At 43.1% G+C, this 19,073-nt stretch overlaps 3 protein-coding genes, 1 long non-coding RNA gene and 2 pseudogenes across 5 annotated transcripts; 4 read left to right on the top strand and 2 right to left on the bottom strand.

Moving 5' to 3' along the window:
• Positions 1 to 3,914: 3,914 nt before the first annotated feature.
• On the top strand, positions 3,915 to 5,737 carry LOC108165261 (protein argonaute-2-like). Its single transcript, XM_033388094.1, has 4 exons — positions 3,915 to 4,273; positions 4,323 to 4,970; positions 5,040 to 5,410; positions 5,482 to 5,737. The coding sequence occupies exons 1-4, from the start codon at positions 3,962 to 3,964 to the stop codon at positions 5,570 to 5,572; spliced, it is 1,422 nt and encodes a 473-aa protein (XP_033243985.1). The 5' UTR covers positions 3,915 to 3,961; the 3' UTR covers positions 5,573 to 5,737.
• Positions 5,738 to 6,041: 304 nt separating this feature from the next.
• Positions 6,042 to 6,799, bottom strand: LOC117186753 (annotated as a pseudogene).
• Positions 6,800 to 11,183: 4,384 nt separating this feature from the next.
• Positions 11,184 to 12,633, top strand: LOC117186809 (protein argonaute-2-like). The gene is made up of 4 exons (XM_033388099.1): positions 11,184 to 11,308; positions 11,803 to 12,314; positions 12,384 to 12,472; positions 12,545 to 12,633. Exons 1-3 carry the CDS (start codon positions 11,293 to 11,295, stop codon positions 12,462 to 12,464), a joined length of 609 nt encoding a protein of 202 aa, XP_033243990.1. The 5' UTR covers positions 11,184 to 11,292; the 3' UTR covers positions 12,465 to 12,472; positions 12,545 to 12,633.
• A 140-nt stretch (positions 12,634 to 12,773) lies between these two features.
• LOC117185923 (protein argonaute-2-like) lies at positions 12,774 to 13,963 on the top strand. 2 transcript variants are annotated; one of them, XM_033388097.1, is made up of 4 exons: positions 12,774 to 13,151; positions 13,219 to 13,560; positions 13,610 to 13,804; positions 13,874 to 13,963. In XM_033388097.1, the coding sequence occupies exons 1-3, from the start codon at positions 12,792 to 12,794 to the stop codon at positions 13,667 to 13,669; spliced, it is 762 nt and encodes a 253-aa protein (XP_033243988.1). In that variant the 5' UTR covers positions 12,774 to 12,791; the 3' UTR covers positions 13,670 to 13,804; positions 13,874 to 13,963. The 2 variants fall into 2 exon arrangements, with proteins under 2 accessions (XP_033243988.1, XP_033243987.1); XM_033388096.1 differs by having other exon boundaries at positions 13,219 to 13,804.
• Positions 13,964 to 14,498: 535 nt separating this feature from the next.
• Positions 14,499 to 15,633, bottom strand: LOC117186751 (annotated as a pseudogene).
• A 1,595-nt stretch (positions 15,634 to 17,228) lies between these two features.
• On the top strand, positions 17,229 to 18,302 carry LOC117186821. The gene is made up of 3 exons (XR_004471706.1): positions 17,229 to 17,281; positions 17,440 to 17,787; positions 17,873 to 18,302. It is a non-coding gene; the product is annotated as an uncharacterized LOC117186821 (long non-coding RNA).
• Positions 18,303 to 19,073: the final 771 nt, after the last annotated feature.

Here is a 19,073-nt window from a genome sequence, read left to right as displayed (position 1 = left end):
TTTTCCATTTTAAACTATTTATTTAATACTGCACATTGTACAATGAATGCGTCAAAAGCGAATCGTAATCGATGGTTTTCGAGGCTTGGCTTTCTTACATACAAATATGCATATTTTTGAAGAATGAATTGCATATTATTACGCATATTTGTATATGCATATGCATAATATATGCCAAAGTATGCATAATAATAATAACATATGCATATTCTGCAAAGAATATGGAGAAAACAGTACAGTACAGGAAAAGTTCATCGGTGCACGGAACATATGTGTTAAAAGACGTTTCGTGACTTGATTGGGCTTAACGCTGAGCAGTGTTGGGCCAGTGCTCAGTCCAAGCCAGAGTTGCATTTTTTGTGACAAGTAAAAAAACAATATTTCCACTCCACTTCATTGTTAAAAAAAGGATTCAATTAAAAGGAGCCATCTGAACAATACAGACACCAGGGAATTAGGACAGAGCGAGTATACAACAAAAAAGGAAGATCATGGAGCAAGAAATTATGAGGTATTTATAAGAACATTTTCATTTCATTTTCATGCAAAACACTATGCAAAAATTCTATATTTCAGTGCATTATTCGAGGATAAAGCGCAGAATGACGTCAACGATGAAATTTCAAGGTAAGAAGATGCATCTTCTGCAGAAATACTCGGTAGGCTATCGCGTAAGCTGCACATGATGTATATATCCTATCCACTGCAGCGAAAAACTTAAAGCAGTCTCGAATTTCATTCACAGAGTTATAAGTCTATAGTTCCCCACCTTGCCTAGCCCCCAGCGCTTGGCAGCCCAGACCAGGGTGCAATCCGGTTGACGAAAAGGCTGTCCACGATCTTGTTGTGTGGGAGGAAGCATGGAAAAAACAAGTGATGGAGCGTAAGGAAAAAATCGACGAGGAGCTCAGCAGGTCGATATTGCCAGAGCCATGGCCACCCATTGGGCAACCCAACGGACGCAAGCTCAAGAATCCCATGGACAATCCAAAAGAGCCTGCTATTGCTGTCGGGAATCTTCTTAACTGGGAGGAAAAATGGGACCAGCAATACAATACCACAAGTCGCAATTTGTACAGAGACCAATAAGGTTGTATTGCTTGGCCTGGAGCTGCAATCCACCGAAAAAATAGGTAACTATAAGCTGTCCACGATCCGATTCGATTCGATTTGGCTGACTAACATTTGTGTGCGTGTGGCCTCTCCCTCCTCCTTTAGCCTCTTCTGTAAGGGGTTTCGGAGATCCCCTGGACTAGTCACAGGCACAGGCGCAGGAGATTTCCCCACAGGTCATCAGAAAGGAGGTCCCAGGTCACTGGTATTGGATGTACGAAAAATAATAATCGCGCCCATCCATCCCTCCAATAATATCTGAACCTGTATAAATAAAGGTATACTCATATACTCGCGCAAATTCTGGGGAATTGAACATATTCGTAGTTAAAGAATTCTTGTCTTGTTATACCCCTGCAGATGGTACGAGAATTTTGACTTTGAATACGAGTACGAGTAGATATTATTTATAATAGATAGACCGATAGTCCGATATAAACAATTCTTTCATTTCGTTTTGTTAAATGCAAAAAAATTCCTCAGGGATATACTTAGTATATTATCCAATCCAATTGATATCTCTTCTTCACGGACTCTAAGCGGGCCCCTCGCGCAGTGACGGAATAAGGAAAGAATGATATAATCTGTTGTGGATTTTGTATTTTATTTTCCACTTAGAAACTATAAAAAAATTCGCTTAAACCGTAAACTACGACTAGTGGGGGTTTCTACAATGATGGTAGGGTAGGGTAGGGCAGTGCATAGGCGCAGGATAAGAGCAGGAGCTGTTTCGCTGATTAACTGGGGAGACTGCGAGGATGCAGTTGGGAGGAATTACATTTTACAAATATAACGTATCCGCGGCGGTGTACATATCCAAGGACTTAAAGTACTTAAATGCGAGGGATAAAGGAGCGTGGTGCGAGGTGGTACAGCTCAGATAGAAGATGAGAGCCCCCAGGCTATATTCACAGATAAGCTGACCCAAAAAAAATTCATATAGAAAGGAACTGGCTGGCGAATCGAAACCAATCTGAACTGAGACTCCCACGCGTTCAACGCAATATGCAGCCGGATTTGGCTCTGGCGATAGGGATCGGTGATCGTGGATCAATGATCAGGGCTGCATGGAGCGACTCCATAGCATGTCTAAAACGTTTTATTTTAGCGTTCATTTTAGCGGATCGGTGCAAGGAGAAGAGCGACGACTTTAGGCTGTGAACGTCCAGCTCTGTCTTCCGACACCATACTACACTGCCCATTTGGTTTAAATGCTGGAGGTACATACATATGTGCATTAGCGCTAACTAATTTTCTGGTTTTTCTGAGAGCGTTACTAGGAAATGAAAGTAGAAGTTTTTAATTGAGCGATAACTAACTGCACACCTGATAAAACTGAATCATAAACAAAACGGACTCGACTACAAGATTATTAGAATCGATGACACAGCACAGTGTTATACGGCAAACAAATTTAGAGCAAAAAGTTTAGCCAACAGGAAATAAATATTTCAGTCATTCGAAACAGTTCAGTCGTCGGGAAAGTATATAAAATCGAAAAGAAAAAGAAAAATGGTAAAAGCAAATAGTAAGTGAAATACAAAATTAAAAGCAACAGTGAGAATGCTATGGAAAAACAGAACCGACAACAGCACGCAGGACAACAGCGAGGACATGGCGGTAATCAACAACGCCAAGGAGGCTCCCAGCTCTATAGTTCTCGCCAGCCGCAAGGCGAACTCCCCCAATGGCCAGGAGCCCAGGGACGAGGTCTGCCTCCGCCGCGTGGAACTTTGGGAAAACCTGGTCAAGTATCTGTCAATTATGTGAAGATCACGCCAGAGCGTCCTAAGAAGTTCTATCGTCAGGCTTTTGAGCAGTACAGAGTTGAACACTTGGGCGGTGCGATTGCCGCATTTGATGGACGTGCATCGTGCTACTCAGTTGTGAAGCTAAAATGCAGCTCCCAGAGCCAAGAAGTAAAAGTAAGTGTTGTTGTGTTGTCGCCGAGCTTGATGCACCTTTGAAGTGAAACTTGCTTTCCTGCCGTCCAGGTAACAGATCACCATGGCCGTATCCTGAATTACACTCTGGAACTCAAGGAGACGGAGGACTTGGAGGTCGATCTGAACTCGCTGAGAAGGTGAGTGGACCGTTATACTGAACGAAATGTGTCGGCAGAGAATCGGCATAATGCAATTTTCCATTTTTACAGCTATATGAAGGATAAGATATATGACAAGCCCATGCGAGCCTTGCAGTGTCTGGAGGATGTGTTGGCAGCACCCTGTCATAACACCGCCATACGCGCCGGTCGCTCCTTCTTCAAAGGGTCTGAGCCCGGAAGTGCCTTTGATCTTAACGACGGGTACGAAGCTCTGGTTGGGCTCTATCAAACATTCGTGCTTGGCGATCGCCCGTTTGTCAATGTGGACATATCGCACAAGTCCTTTCCGAAGGCCATGACGATCATTGACTATTTAGAGCAGTATCAGCAACAGAAAATTGACAAAAGCACAAATCTTGACTATAAGCGTTCTGATATTGAATCATTCCTAACGGGCATAAATATAATTTACGAGCCGCCTGCCTGTCTTGGCAGCGCCCCGCGCGTCTTCAGAGTCAACGGGCTTTGTAAGGTTCCGGCTAGCACTCAGACATTTGAGCTGGATGGAAAATAAATGACCGTTGCAGAGTACTACAAGTCTCGGCAGTATAATTTAAAGTTACCGAACCTTCTCTGCTTGCATGTTGAAGCACATTTACTTGCCTATCGAATTATGTCGCATTGAGGATGGGCAGACACTGAATGTGAGTTCAACTAGTTTCTTTCACTGCAAATCATTTCCTGATTTGATTTCTTTTCATCGTATCGCAGCGCAAGTATGGAGCTAATCAGGTGGCGGCCATGATTAAGTATGCTGCCACTTCCACCAACGAGAGGAAGGCCAAGATCATCCGCTTGATGGAATATTTCAGGCACAATTTAGACCCGACCATCAGCCACTTTGGCATACGTCTGGGCAGTGACTTCATCGTCGTGAATACACGCACGCTCAATGCGCCTCAGATTGAGTACAAAAACAATTTGGCTTCGGTGAGGAACGGTTCGTGGCGCATGGATGGCATGCAATTCCTTGAACCCAAGCCAAAGTCACATAAATGGGCCATACTCTACGGCAAGATTAACTACCTGTATGTGGACGAGCTTCAGAAGATGGTAAGTTCTTTGCATTGCATTGCAGGATCCTGCCTAATTTTCGTGGCAGGTTCTTCAGAAGAGTCGCAAAGTCAATCTGTGCCTGGATGCCAAGGCCGAGAAACTGTACTACAAGGATGAACGTGAACTAGATGCTCATTTCCGCTATTTAAAAAAGAATCAATTTGATGTGGTGTTCGTTATTATACCAAATTTCGGGCACCTTTATGATGTCGTGAAGCAAAAGGCTGAGCTGCAGCACGGCATTCTTACACAATGCATCAAGCAGATCACAGTCGAGCGCAAATGTAACGCGCAGGTTATTGGTAGCATTCTACTTAAGGTCAATTCCAAACTGAACGGCACCAATCACAAGCTAAGGGATGACCTGCACTGTCTGCTGAAGAACACCATGTTTTTGGGTGCCGATGTGACTCATCCGTCGCCCGATCAGCGAGAGATCCCCAGTGTGGTGGGTGTGGCCGCCTCCCACGATCCATTCGGGGCTTCATATAACATGCAATATCGCTTGCAACGCTCTGCCCTGGAGGAGATCGAGGACATGGAGTCGATAACCCTTGAGCACTTGCGTGTCTCTCATAAGTTCCAACAATCCTACCCCGAGCACATTATCTATTATCGTGATGGCGTAAGCGATGGCCAGTTTCCCAACATCAAGAATAAAGAGTTGAGGGGAATTTCTGCCGCCTGCAGCAAGGTAAGTTGAACTCTTGCATCCAGAAACCTTGTAATTGTATATCACTAATCGACCTTCGCCTCCTTTCAGCTGCACATTAAGCCCAATATTTGCTGCGTCATTGTAGTTAAGCGGCATCATACGCGCTTCTTTCCGAACGGAGTTCCATCGCAATACAACAAGTTCAACAACGTTGTTCCGGGAACCGTCGTCGATCGCACCATTGTCCATCCCAATGAGATGCAGTTCTTCATGGTCAGCCATCAGTCGATTCAGGGGACGGCCAAGCTGACGCGTTACAACGTAATCGAGAATACGGGCAACTTGGATATTGATGTACTGCAGAAATTGACATACAATCTTTGTCACATGTTTCCTCGTTGCAACCGCGCAGTGTCTTATCCGGCTCCGGCATATTTGGCACATTTGGCTGCGGCACGTGGACGTGTCTACCTTACTGGGTGCGATATTATTATTATTATTGTTTCATATTTTCGTTCTGATAATGTCATCTTGACTGCTTTTCTTCCAGCTGCACCAAGTTTCGTTCTCCCCAGGAGGAGTACGCAAAGCGTTTGATAGTGCCAGAGTTCATGAAGACGAACCCTATGTATTTTGTTTAGGCAGAAAACTAACAAAATATCTTCACTTCTTCTAAACGAAAAAGAAGTTACAAAATTTAAATTATTGACCCACACCTGTCTTGCCCCTAATGTAAAATTCAATCAAAGATCAATCAATCGAAAGATTGCTATGGTAAAAGCTTATAAAACAGTGCAAATAATACAAACAAATTACAAACGAACACGACCTAATCACGACATAAGCCGAAAAGCAAGCCGGCGGGAGAGCTTCTGCTCAAGATGAGCTCCAGGTTATTCCTCAGAAGAATAGGGCTCGTGTGGAAATTAGGCTCGATCCCCCAGCAGCTTAGGTTCAGATCCGATAGCGCCGGACTATCAAAATAAAGCGTTTATCTGTTCTGCGTGTGCTTCCTCTTTAGCTCACGGCTACTGCTGCACGATGTTTTGAAATTTAGATTGCGGCACGCTAATATATCCGCCCGAGAACTGCTTTCACTCACGTACAAATTCACGTTACAGCCGACGAGGGGTGCTCTCTTAGGGTAGTCGCCGGAGAGGGCTTGACCACTTGGTAAGTGATGGAGTCGTTGCAGCGACTGCACTGCATTTGACACATGCCAAACCAGGGAGTGGCCGAGGCGCCTGAAAGTGGATCCGAGCGCAGGGCTTGCAGAGACAGGGTGCCCCTGGCATTGCTCTGGCTCTGGCGGGCTCAAAACTCGCCAATTTTAATGTATGACCCTATGTAGCACAGCTTGGAAATGTAGTTGCGCTGGCAGTTACCATAATTTTGGCAGGCCTGAAGTCCACGCGGAGCACGTTGAGCACACAGTAGCGCAGAGCAGCCACAATGTCCAACCGAATCACATACAGCACTCTGTGGATGAACGCCAACGCTAGCGTGTCCAGTATCCTACGGACACTCCATAACGATAATACTAAAGGCAACAGCGGACTCTGTTATTATGAGACGCACAATGTTTGTGTGATCCAAATTCAGCAAATGCGACTTATTGTGCAGCGTACAGACAGCCTGTCCCTTGATAATCTTCGAGCGGAGTAATCTGTTCATAGTTCAGAAGCGATCAATAAGATATATCCATTTTATTGGGTCAAAAATACCGCGATAAATTGACTTAAAAACTGTACCATATGCACTGCGGCCGAGAATCTGACACCTGGTGCGGATGGGGGAACATCCTTAAGCAAGTGATTGCGCTTCGGCGTGGTAAGCACAAGCTCAATTTGTCGATTAGCTACTGAAAATTAACAGCATTTGACTCATAATGAGAGATTTTCGATTTATTTAATTATTTTCACATTGCCTACATTGTACAGTATAACGGTGCGTTCGCTTCAGCAGCTGTAATAGGCGCTGCCAGACTGTCAGAAAATGAATAAAACCGAATGGCGCCACTGTTATCTACATCCCAATTACATCTCAATAAAATAAAATATTTTATAACTTTTTTTCCATTTTAAACTATTTATTTAATACTGCACATTGTACAATGTATGCGTCAAAAGCGAATCGTAATCGATGGTTTTCGAGGCTTGGCTTTCTTACATACAAATATGCATATTTTTGAAGAATGAATTGCATATTATTACGCATATTTGTATATGCATATGCATAATATATGCCAAAGTATGCATTATAATAATAACATATGCATATTCTGCAAAGAATATGCACAAATTTAATATGTTAATCAAATCACAATAATATAAAAACGATTTAAAGGTGATATATATATTGAAATTTGATTAACAATTGTCAACTAGTAAACTAGGGGAAATATACAACATTTTCTCTAAATTATTATTTAAGAGGCTCTGACGTTTTGAAATCTATTCCAAAACCACCAGTTATGTTATGAACAATTTTTTCAGCTTTCTTAAATGAATCCATTGACTTTGCTAATGGTAGCACCTTCGCGTCTACCAGCTCTTTTGCCAGCTCAATAGATTCAGAATCTTCTGGGTTCAGCGTTTCAAGAACCTAAAATGGAAATATAGATTTTTTTTTTTTACCAAATTAAAATGTTTTTTTTATATCATCTCTCTTACCTCTTTCATTTCTTCCATGTTATCTGCATAAAATGATGTCTATGATCGGTTATGATGGTAACTCCTTATTGAGTTGGTCGGTTGTAGCGTCGTACTCTAAGCGGAGCTTTTATGATTTTATGAAAATTTTTTTCACACAGGATATGAACCAGTTAGCGACATGAAATGATGTCCTTACATTGTTAGCTGTTAAATTGAATGCGTCTTATATGCCGCGCTATTCGTTAAGAGCCACAATACTTTAAACTCATTCCCGTTAGGCTAGGACCTTTGGACCTTCTGTGAAGTGAAGTAGCAATATGTTGCTGCAATTGAGCCGGTCCCGAAGCCAGATCCAGAGTGTTTTCCTCGTAGAAAGTAAGTGCATAAAATAGGTTCAGTGCGGTATGCGAGAGAAAATTAGGAAAATATAGAGAATGGATCAAACCATAACGCAACCCCTTTGTATTATTAATTAATCAACAAACAGCAACAAACAAAACGAGGCGGAACGTTGTGAGTTGCTGCGGACACCGCAACTCTACAGTTATACCCGATACTTAGTCAGACGCCGTTAATATTAAACGACACGACAAAGAGTGCGTGCGAGAGAGACAGAAAATCAGTCTGAGCGTGACGTCGGGCGCTGCGTAGCCACTGCAAATTGATTTGTTCCTATTGGCTGATCTGATCCAGATTCAGCAATCTGATAGATATGGTCATTATCTATGATTCTGCGTTTTTAGTTTTCTCAAATGTGCAATATTGTGGATGCAACAGATTTTCGTCCTTTGTGGGGGCGGAAGGGGGTGGGGCGAAATTCTGAGATATACGTTTTATAGTGAGATCTAACAGAAGTGCGGATACCAAATTTGGTTACTGTAGCCTTAATAGTCTTTGAGATTTGTGGATGCCCCAGTTTTTCGTCCTTTGCGGTGGCGGAAGGGGTTGTGGCGAAATTTGGACACAAAACGGTCAAGGTCCGATATCACAGGAGTGTGGATACCAAATTTGGTTGCTCTGGCTCTTATAGGTTCTGAGATCCTTGAACTCATATTTTGCAATTGGCAAAACCGACCATGAAACCTGTGTGTTAGAGAGAGACAGAGCGAGAAAGAATGAAATTGTTTTCTTGATTGTGGCTATAATAATTATACGATCTGGTTGAGATCTAACATTCTATAACATATATACATCCTCTACGATTCTGCGTTTTTGGTTTTATCGTATCTTTAAAAATGTGGATGCCACAGATTTTCGTCTTTTGTGGGGGCGGAAGTGGGCGAGGCGAAGTTTTTAAATATTTTTGTAGCAGTGACATATCACAGAAGTCTGGATCCAAAACATCGTTGCTCTAGCTTTTATAGTCTTTGAGCACTAGGCGCTGAAGGGGACGGACAGACGGACGGACGGACAGACGGACAGACGGACAGGGCTCAATCGACTCGGCTATTGATGCTGATCAAGAATATATATACTTTATGGGGTCGGAAACGATTGATTCCTTCTGGACGTTACACACATCCACTTTTACCACAAATCTAATATACCCCAATACTCATTTTGAGTATCGGGTATAAAAAGGAAGATCATGGAGCAAGAAATTATGAGGTATTTAAAAGAACATTTTCATTTCATTTTCATGCAAAACACTATGCAAAAATTCTATATTTCAGTGCATTATTCGAGGATAAAGGTAAGAAGGTAAGAAGATGCATCTTCTGCAGAAATACTCGGTAGGCTATCGCATAAGCTGCACATGATGTATATATCCTATCCACTGCAGCGAAAAACTTAAAGCAGACTCGGGTTTCATTCACAGAGTTATAAGTCTATAGTTCCCCACCTTGCCTAACCCCCAGCGCTTGGCAGCCCAGAGCAGGGTGCAATCCGGTTGACGAAAAGGCTGTCCACGATCTTCTTGTGTGGGAGGAAGCATGGAAAAAACAAGTGATGGAGCGTAAGGAAAAAATCGACGAGGAGCTCAGCAGGTCGATATTGCCAGAGCCATGGCCACCCATTGGGCAACCCAACGGACGCAAGCGCAAGCATCCCATGGACAATCCAAAACAGCCTGCTATCGCTGTCGGGAATCTTCTTAGCTGGGAGGAAAAATGGGACCAGCAATACAATACCACAAGTCGCAATTTGTACAGAGACCAATGAGGTTGTATTGCTTGGCCTCGAGCTGCAATCCACCGAAGAAATAGGTAACTATAAGCTGTCCACGATCCGATTCGATTCGATATGACTGACTAACATTTGTGTGCGTGTGGCCTCTCCCTCCTCCTTTAGCCTTTTCTGTAAGGGGTTTCGGAGATCCCCTGGACTAGTCACAGGCACAGGCGCAGGAGATTTCCCCACAGGTCATCAGAAAGGAAGTCCCAGGTCACTGGTATTGGATGTACGAAAAATAATAATCGCGCCCATCCATCCCTCCAATAATATCTGAACCTGTATAAATAAAGGTATACTCATATACTCGCGCAAATTCTGGAGAATTGAACATATTCGTGGTTGAAGAATTCTTGTCTTGTTAGATGGTACGAGATGTTGCAGATGGTACGAGAATTTTGACTTTGAATACGAGTACGAGTAGATATTATTTATAATAGATAGACCGATAGTCCGATATAAACAATTCTTTCATTTCGTTTTGTTAAATGCAAAAAAATTCCTCAGGGATATACTTAGTATATTATCCAATCCAATTGATATCTCTTCTTCACGGACTCTAAGCGGGCCCCTCGCGCAGTGACGGAATAAGGAAAGAATGATATAATCTGTTGTGGATTTTGTATTTTATTTTCCACTTAGAAACTATAAAAAAATTCGCTTAAACCGTAAACTACGACTAGTGGGGGTTTCTACAATGATGGTAGGGTAGGGTAGGGCAGTGCATAGGCACAGGATAAGCGCAGGAGCTGTTTCGCTGATTAACTGGGGAGACTGCGAGGATGCAGTTGGGAGGAATTACATTTTACAAATATAACGTATCCGCGGCGGTGTACATATCCAAGGACTTAAAGTACTTAAATGCGAGGGATAAAGGAGCGTGGTGCGAGGTGGTACAGCTCAGATAGAAGATGAGAGCCCCCAGGCTATATTCACAGATAAGCTGACCCAAAAAAAATTCATATAGAAAGGAACTGGCTGGCGAATCGAAACCAATCTGAACTGAGACTCCCACGCGTTCAACGCAATATGCAGCCGGATTTGGCTCTGGCGATAGGGATCGGTGATCGTGGATCAATGATCAGGGCTGCATGGAGCGACTCCATAGCATGTCTAAAACGTTTTATTTTAGCGTTCATTTACGCGGATCGGTGCAAGGAGAAGAGCGACGACTTTAGGCTGTGAACGTCCAGCTCTGTCTTCCGACACCATACTACACTGCCCATTTGGTTTAAATGCTGGAGGTACATACATATGTGCATTAGCGCTAACTAATTTTCTGGTTTTTCTGAGAGCGTTACTAGGAAATGAAAGTCGAAGTTTTTAATTGAGCGATAACTAACTGCACACCTGATAAAACTGAATCATAAACAAACAGACTCGACTACAAGATTATTGGAATCGATCACACAGCACAGTGTTATTCGTCAAACAAATTTAGAGCAAAAAGTTTAGCCAACAGGAAATAAATATTTCAGTCATTCGAAACAGTTCAGTCGTCGGGAAAGGATATAAAATCGAAAAGAAAAAGAAAAATGGAAAAAGAAAATAGTAAGTGAAATACAAAATTAAAAGCAGCAGTGGGAATTTTTAAAAACCAAAAACCCTGAAGCGGGTTGTCGGGTTGTCGGGAAGCCCCTGCAACAACATCAACAAAAAGGCAGGTGGAGTTGTACCTTTTGGTACAAATTCGGTAAATATGCGATACGTGTGCGGTTCCAACAACAGCGAAAACCCCCTAGATCCCTACATAAGTTATGTTTCCATCGCATAGTAGGATCCAGGACTCGGTCAAATTTAGTAAAATTGGAAAAATAAAAAAAATAATTTGTTTTTTTTTGAAATTTTGACATTTCATTCAAAGGCATACTTGATTGTTCCCATTTCATATGGGTAAGAATGAAGGTTTGAAATTTAGTTACAAAATAATTCTACACGTCAATTTTGGATATTGGAGGATATTTTGTTTTGTTTTAGATCTTTTTAGCGCAGGTCCGTGAATCGATTGTTTACCATCAATTCTTCCTCTCTTCACGAATCTTTAGCTGCTGGTGCGGACGGAGAACAGGCTACTCACCCCCCAAATGGAGGTCCTGCCGCCTCTGGCTTGCAGAAGGAGGAAGAGAAGCAGCAGCAGCCACACAGCGATGCTATGGAAAAACAGAACCGACAACAGCACGCAGGACAACAGCGAGGACAGGGCGGTAATCAACAACGCCAAGGAGGCTCCCAGCTCTGTAGTTCTCGCCAGCCGCAAGGCGAACTCCCCCAATGGCCAGGAGCCCAGGGACGAGGTCTGCCTCCGCCGCGTGGAACTTTGGGAAAATCTGGTCAAGTATCTGTCAATTATCTCGACGTTAACTTGGACAAAATGCCTGCGGTGGCCTATCACTACGATGTGAAGATCACGCCAGAGCGTCCTAAGAAGTTCTATCGTCAGGCTTTTGAGCAGTACAGAGTTGAACACTTGGGCGGTGCGATTGCCGCATTTGATGGACGTGCATCGTGCTACTCAGTTGTGAAGCTAAAATGCAGCTCCCAGGGCCAAGAAGTGAAAGTAAGTGTTGTTGTGTTGTCCCCGAGCTTGATGCACCTTTGAAGTGAAACTTGCTTTCCTGCCGTCCAGGTAACAGATCACCACGGCCGTACCCTGAATTACACTCTGGAACTCAAGGAGACGGAGGACTTGGAGGTCGATCTGAACTAGCTGAGAAGGTGAGTGGACCGTTATACTGAACGAAATGTGTCGGCAGAGAATCGGCATAATGCAATTTTCCATTTTTACAGCTATATGAAGGATAAGATATATGACAAGCCCATGCGAGCCTTGCAGTGTCTGGAGGTTGTGTTGGCAGCACCCTGTCATAGCACCGCCATACGCGCCGGTCGCTCCTTCTTCAAAAGGTCTGAGCCCGGAAGTGCCTTTGATCTTAACGATGGCTACGAAGCTCTGGTTGCGCTCTATTAAACATTCGTGCTTGGCGATCGCCCGTTTGTCAATGTGGACATATCGCACAAGTCCTTTCCGAAGGCCATGACGATCATTGACTATTTAGAGCAGTATCAGCGACAGAATATTGACAAAAGCACAAATCTTGACTACAAGCGTTCTGATATTGAATCATTCCTAACGGGCATGAATATAATTTACGAGCCGCCTGCCTGTCTTGGCAGCGCCCCGCGCGTCTTCAGAGTCAACGGGCTTTGTAAGGTTCCGGCTAGCACTCAGACATTTGAGCTGGATGGAAAAGAAATGACCGTTGCAGAGTACTACAAGTCTCGGCAGTATAATTTAAAGTTTCCGAACCTTCTCTGCTTGCATGTTGGGCCGCCGTTGAAGCACATTTACTTGCCTATCGAACTATGTCGCATTGAGGATGGGCAGACACTGAATGTGAGTTCAACTAGTTTCTTTCACTGCAAATCATTTCCTGATTTGATTTCTTTTCATCGTATCGCAGCGCAAGGATGGAGCTAATCAGGTGGCGGCCATGATTAAGTATGCTGCCACTTCCTCCAACGAGAGGAAGGCCAAGATCATCCGCTTGATGGAATATTTCAGGCACAATTTAGACCCGACCATCAGCCACTTTGGCATACGTCTGGGCAGTGACTTCATCGTCGTGAATACACGCACGCTCAATGCGCCTCAGATTGAGTACAAAAACAATTTGGCCTCGTTGAGGAACGGTTCGTGGCGCATGGATGGCATGCAATTCCTTGAACCCAAGCCAAAGTCACATAAATGGGCCATACTCTACGGCAAGATTAACTACCTGTATGTGGACGAGCTTCAGAAGATGGTAAGTTCTTTGCATTGCATTGCAGGATCCTGCCTAATTTTCGTGGCAGGCTCTTCAGAAGAGTCGCAAAGTCAATCTGTGCCTGGATGCCAAGGCCGAGAAACTGTAGTACAAGGATGAACTTCATAAGTTCCAACAATCCTACCCCGAGCACATAATCTATTATCGTGATGGCGTAAGCGATGGCCAGTTTCCCAACATCAAGAATAAAGAGTTGAGAGGAATTTCTGCCGCCTGCAGCAAGGTAAGTTGAACTCTTGCATCCAGAAACCTTGTAATTGTATATCACTAATCGACCTTCGCCTCCTTTCAGCTGCACACTAAGCCCAAGATTTGCTGCGTCATTGTAGTTAAGCGGCATCATACGCGCTTCTTTCCGAACGGAGTTCCATCGCAATACAACAAGTTCAACAACGTTGTTCCGGGAACCGTCGTCGATCGCACCATTGTCCATCCCAATGAGATGCAGTTCTTCATGGTCAGTCATCAGTCGATTCAGGGGACGGCCAAGCTGACGCGTTACAACGTAATCGAGAATACGGGCAACTTGGATATTGATGTACTGCAGAAATTGACATACAATCTTTGTCACATGTTTCCTCGTTGCAACAGCGCAGTGTCTTATCCGGCTCCGGCATATTTGGCACATTTGGCTGCGGCACGTGGACGTGTCTACCTTACTGGGTGCGATATTATTATTATTATTGTTTCATATTTTCGTTCTGATAATGTCATCTTGACTGCTTTTCTTCCAGCTGCACCAAGTTTCGTTCTCCCCAGGAGGAGTACGCAAAGCGTTTGATAGTGCCAGAGTTCATGAAGACGAACCCTATGTATTTTGTTTAGGCAGGAAACTAACACAATATCTTCACTTCTTCTAAACGAAAAAGAAGTTACAAAATATAAATTATTGACCCACACCTGTCTTGCCCCTAATGTAAAATTTAATCAAAGATCAATCAATCGAAAGATTGCTATGGTAATTGCTTATAAAACAGTGCAAATAATACAAACAAATTACAAACGAACACGACCTAATCACGACATAAGCCGAAAAGCAAGCCGGCGGGAGAGCTTCTGCTCAAGATGAGCTCCAGGTTATTCCTCAGAAGAATAGGGCTCGTGTGGAAATTAGGCTCGATCCCCCAGCAGCTTAGGTTCAGATCCGATAGCGCCGGACTATCAAAATAAAGCGTTTATCTGTTCTGCGTGTGCTTCCTCTTTAGCTCACGGCTACTGCTGCACGATGTTTTGAAATTTAGATTGCGGCACGCTAATATATCCGCCCGAGAACTGCTCTCACTCACGTACAAATTCACGTTACAGCCGACGAGGGGTGCTCTCTTGGGGTAGTCGCCGGAGAGGGCTTGACCACTTGGTAAGTGATGGAGTCGTTGCAGCGACTGCACTGCATTTGACACATGCCAAACCAGGGAGTGGCCGAGGCGCCTGAAAGTGGATCCGAGCGCAGGGCTTGCAGAGAAAGGGTGCCCCTGGCATTTCTCTGGCTCTGGCGGGCTCAAAACTCGCCAATTTTAATGTATGACCCTATGTAGCACAGCTTGGAAATGTAGTTGCGCTGGCAGTTACCAAAATTTTGGCAGGCTTGAAGTCCACGCGGAGCACGTTGAGCACACAGTAGCGCAGAGCAGCCACAATGTCCAACCGAATCACATACAGCACTCTGTGGATGAAGGCCAACGCTAGCGTGTCCAGTATCCTACGGACACTCCATAACGATAATACTAAAGGCAACAGCGGACTCTGTTATTATGAGACGCACAATGTTTGTGTGATCCAAATTCAGCAAATGCGACTTATTGTGCAGCGTACAGACAGCCTGTCCCTTGATAATCTTCGAGCGGAGTAATCTGTTCATAGTTCAGAGGCAATCAATAAGATATATCCATTTTATTGGGTCAAAAATACCGCGATAAATTGACTTAAAAACTGTACCCTATGCACTGCGGCCGAGAATCTGACACCTGGTGCGGATGGGGGAACATCCTTAAGCAAGTGATTGCGCTTCGGCGTGGTAAGCACAAGCTCAATTTGTCGATTAGCTACTGAAAATTAACAGCATTTGACTCATAATGAGAGATTTTCGATCTATTTAATTATTTTCACATTGCCTACATTTGTACAGTATAACGGTGCGTTCGCTTCAGCAGCTGTAATAGGCGCTGCCAGACTGTCAGAAAATGAATAAAACCGAATGGCGCCACTGTTATCTACATCCCAATTACATCTCAATAAAATAAAATATATTTGAGATTATTTTTTCCATTTTAAACTATTTATTTAATACTGCACATTGTACAATGTATGCGTCAAAAGCGAATCGTAATCGATGGTTTTCGAGGCTTGGCTTTCTTACATATTTGTATATGCATATGCATAATATATGCCAAAGTATGCATAATAATAATAACATATGCATATTCTGCAAAGAATATGCACAAATATAATATGTTAATCAAATCACAATAATATAAAAACGATTTAAAGGTGATATATATATTGAAATTTGATTAACAATTGTCAACTAGTAAACTAGGGGAAATATACAACATTTTCTCTAAATTATTATTTAAGAGGCTCTGACGTTTTGAAATCTATTCCAAAACCACCAGTTATGTTATGAACAATATTTTCAGCTTCCTTAAATGAATCCATTGACTTTGCTAATGTTAGCACCTTCGCGTCTACCAGCTCTTTTACCACCTCAATAGATTCAGAATCTTCTGAGTTCAGCGTTTCAAGAACCTAAAATGTAAATATAAATATTTTTTTTACCAAATTAAAATGTTCTTTTTGTTGATAAATATCATCTCTCTTACCTCTTTCATTTCCTCCATGTTATCTGCATTAAATTATGTCTATGATCGGTTATGATGGTAACTCCTTATTGAGTTGGTCGGTTGTAGCGTCGTACTCTAAGCGGAGCTTTTATGATTTTATGAAAATTTTGTTCACACAGGATATGAACCAAGAAGCGACATGAAATGATGTCCTTACATTGTTAGCTGTTAAATTTAATGCGTCTTATATGCCACGCTATTCGTTAAGAGCCATAATACTTTTAACTCATTCCCGTTAGGCTAGGACCTTTGGACCTTCTGTGAAGTGAAGTAGCAATATATTGCTGCAATTGAGACGGTCCCGAAGCCAGATCCAGTGCATAAAAGTGCATAAGATAGGTTCAGTGCGGTCCGCGTGAGAAAATTAGGAAAATATAGAGAATGGATCAAACCATAACGCAACCCCTTTGTATTATTAATTAATCAACAAACAGCAACAAACAAAAAAGTGGAGAAAACAGTACAGTACAGGAAAAGTTCATCGGTGCACGGAACATATACATATGTGTTAAAAGACGTTTCGTGACTTGATTGGGCTTAACGCTGAGCAGTGTTGGGCCAGTGCTCAGTCCAAGCCAGAGTTGCATTTTTTGTGACAAGTAAAAAACCAATATTTCCACTCCACTTCATTGGTAAAAAAAGGATTCAATTAAAAGGAGCCATCTGAACAATACAAACACCAGAGAATTAGGACAGAGCGAGAATACAACAAAAAAGGAAGATCATGGAGCAAGAAATTATGAGGTATTTAAAAGAACATTTTCATTTCATTTTCATGCAAAACACTATGCAAAAATTCTATATTTCAGTGCATTATTCGAGGATGAAACGCAGAATGACGTCAACGATGAAATTTCAAGGTAAGAAGATGCATCTTCTGCAGAAATACTCGGTAGGCTATCGCATAAGCTGCACATGATGTATATATCCTATCCACTGCAGCGAAAAACTTAAAGCAGACTCGGGTTTCATTCACAGAGTTATAAGTCTATAGTTCCCCACCTTGCCTAGCCCCCAGCGCTTGGCAGCCCAGACCAGGGTGCAATCCGGTTGACGAAAAGGCTGTCCACGATCTTCTTGTGTGGGAGGAAGCATGGAAAAAACAAGTGATGGAGCGTAAGGAAAAAATCGACGAGGAGCTCAGCAGGTCGATATTGCCAGAGCCATGGCCACCCATTGGGCAACCCAACGGACGCAAGCGCAAGCATCCCATGGACAATCCAAAAGAGCCTGCTATCGCTGTCGGGAATCTTCTTAGCTGGGAGGAAAAATGGGACCAGCAATACAATACCACAAGTCGCAATTTGTACAGAGACCAATGAGGTTGTATTGCTTGGCCTCGAGCTGCAATCCACCGAAGAAATAGGTAACTATAAGCTGTCCACGATCCGATTCGATTCGATATGACTGACTAACATTTGTGTGCGTGTGGCCTCTCCCTCCTCCTTTAGCCTTTTCTGTAAGGGGTTTCGGAGATCCCCTGGACTAGTCACAGGCACAGGCGCAGGAGATTTCCCCACAGGTCATCAGAAAGGAAGTCCCAGGTCACTGGTATTGGATGTACGAAAAATAATAATCGCGCCCATCCATCCCTCCAATAATATCTGAACCTGTATAAATAAAGGTATACTCATATACTCGCGCAAATTCTGGAGAATTGAACATATTCGTGGTTGAAGAATTCTTGTCTTGTTATACCCCTGCAGATGGTACGAGAATTTTGACTTTGAATACGAGTACGAGTAGATATTATTTATAATAGATAGACCGATAGTCCGATATAAACAATTCTTTCATTTCGTTTTGTTAAATGCAAAAAAATTCCTCAGGGATATACTTAGTATATTATCCAATCCAATTGATATCTCTTCTTCACGGACTCTAAGCGGGCCCCTCGCGCAGTGACGGAATAAGGAAAGAATGATATAATCTGTTGTGGATTTTGTATTTTATTTTCCACTTAGAAACTATAAAAAAATTCGCTTAAACCGTAAACTACGACTAGTGGGGGTTTCTACAATGATGGTAGGGTAGGGTAGGGCAGTGCATAGGCACAGGATAAGCGCAGGAGCTGTTTCGCTGATTAACTGGGGAGACTGCGAGGATGCAGTTGGGAGGAATTACATTTTACAAATATAACGTATCCGCGGCGGTGTACATATCCAAGGACTTAAAGTACTTAAATGCGAGGGATAAAGGAGCGTGGTGCGAGGTGGTACAGCTCAGATAGAAGATGAGAGCCCCCAGGCTATATTCACAGATAAGCTGACCCAAAAAAAATTCATATAGAAAGGAACTGGCTGGCGAATCGAAACCAATCTGAACTGAGACTCCCACGCGTTCAACGCAATATGCAGCCGGATTTGGCTCTGGCGATAGGGATCGGTGATCGTGGATCAATGATCAGGGCTGCATGGAGCGACTCCATAGCATGTCTAAAACGTTTTATTTTAGCGTTCATTTACGCGGATCGGTGCAAGGAGAAGAGCGACGACTTTAGGCTGTGAACGTCCAGCTCTGTCTTCCGACACCATACTACACTGCCCATTTGGTTTAAATGCTGGAGGTACATACATATGTGCATTAGCGCTAACTAATTTTCTGGTTTTTCTGAGAGCGTTACTAGGAAATGAAAGTCGAAGTTTTTAATTG

The sequence above is a fragment of the Drosophila miranda genome, chromosome XR, assembly GCF_003369915.1.
Source record: "Drosophila miranda strain MSH22 chromosome XR, D.miranda_PacBio2.1, whole genome shotgun sequence".
Taxonomy (NCBI): domain Eukaryota; kingdom Metazoa; phylum Arthropoda; class Insecta; order Diptera; family Drosophilidae; genus Drosophila; species Drosophila miranda.
The sequence above is the reverse complement of the archived record's forward strand: the minus strand, read 5'-3'. Positions and strand labels throughout refer to the sequence as shown.

Coding starts and splice junctions, on each gene's coding strand:
- LOC117186809 (XM_033388099.1), top strand. Junction 12,315..12,383: donor CCCAGGGCCAAGAAGTGAAA/GTAAGTGTTGTT, acceptor CCTGCCGTCCAG/GTAACAGATCACCACGGCCG.
- LOC117185923 (XM_033388096.1), top strand. CDS start 12,792: ATGACGATCATTGACTATTTAGAGCAGTATCAGCGACAGAATATTGAC. Junction 13,152..13,218: donor AGGATGGGCAGACACTGAAT/GTGAGTTCAACT, acceptor ATCGTATCGCAG/CGCAAGGATGGAGCTAATCA.
- LOC108165261 (XM_033388094.1), top strand. CDS start 3,962: ATGATTAAGTATGCTGCCACTTCCACCAACGAGAGGAAGGCCAAGATC. Junction 4,274..4,322: donor TGGACGAGCTTCAGAAGATG/GTAAGTTCTTTG, acceptor TTTTCGTGGCAG/GTTCTTCAGAAGAGTCGCAA. Junction 5,411..5,481: donor GGACGTGTCTACCTTACTGG/GTGCGATATTAT, acceptor CTTTTCTTCCAG/CTGCACCAAGTTTCGTTCTC.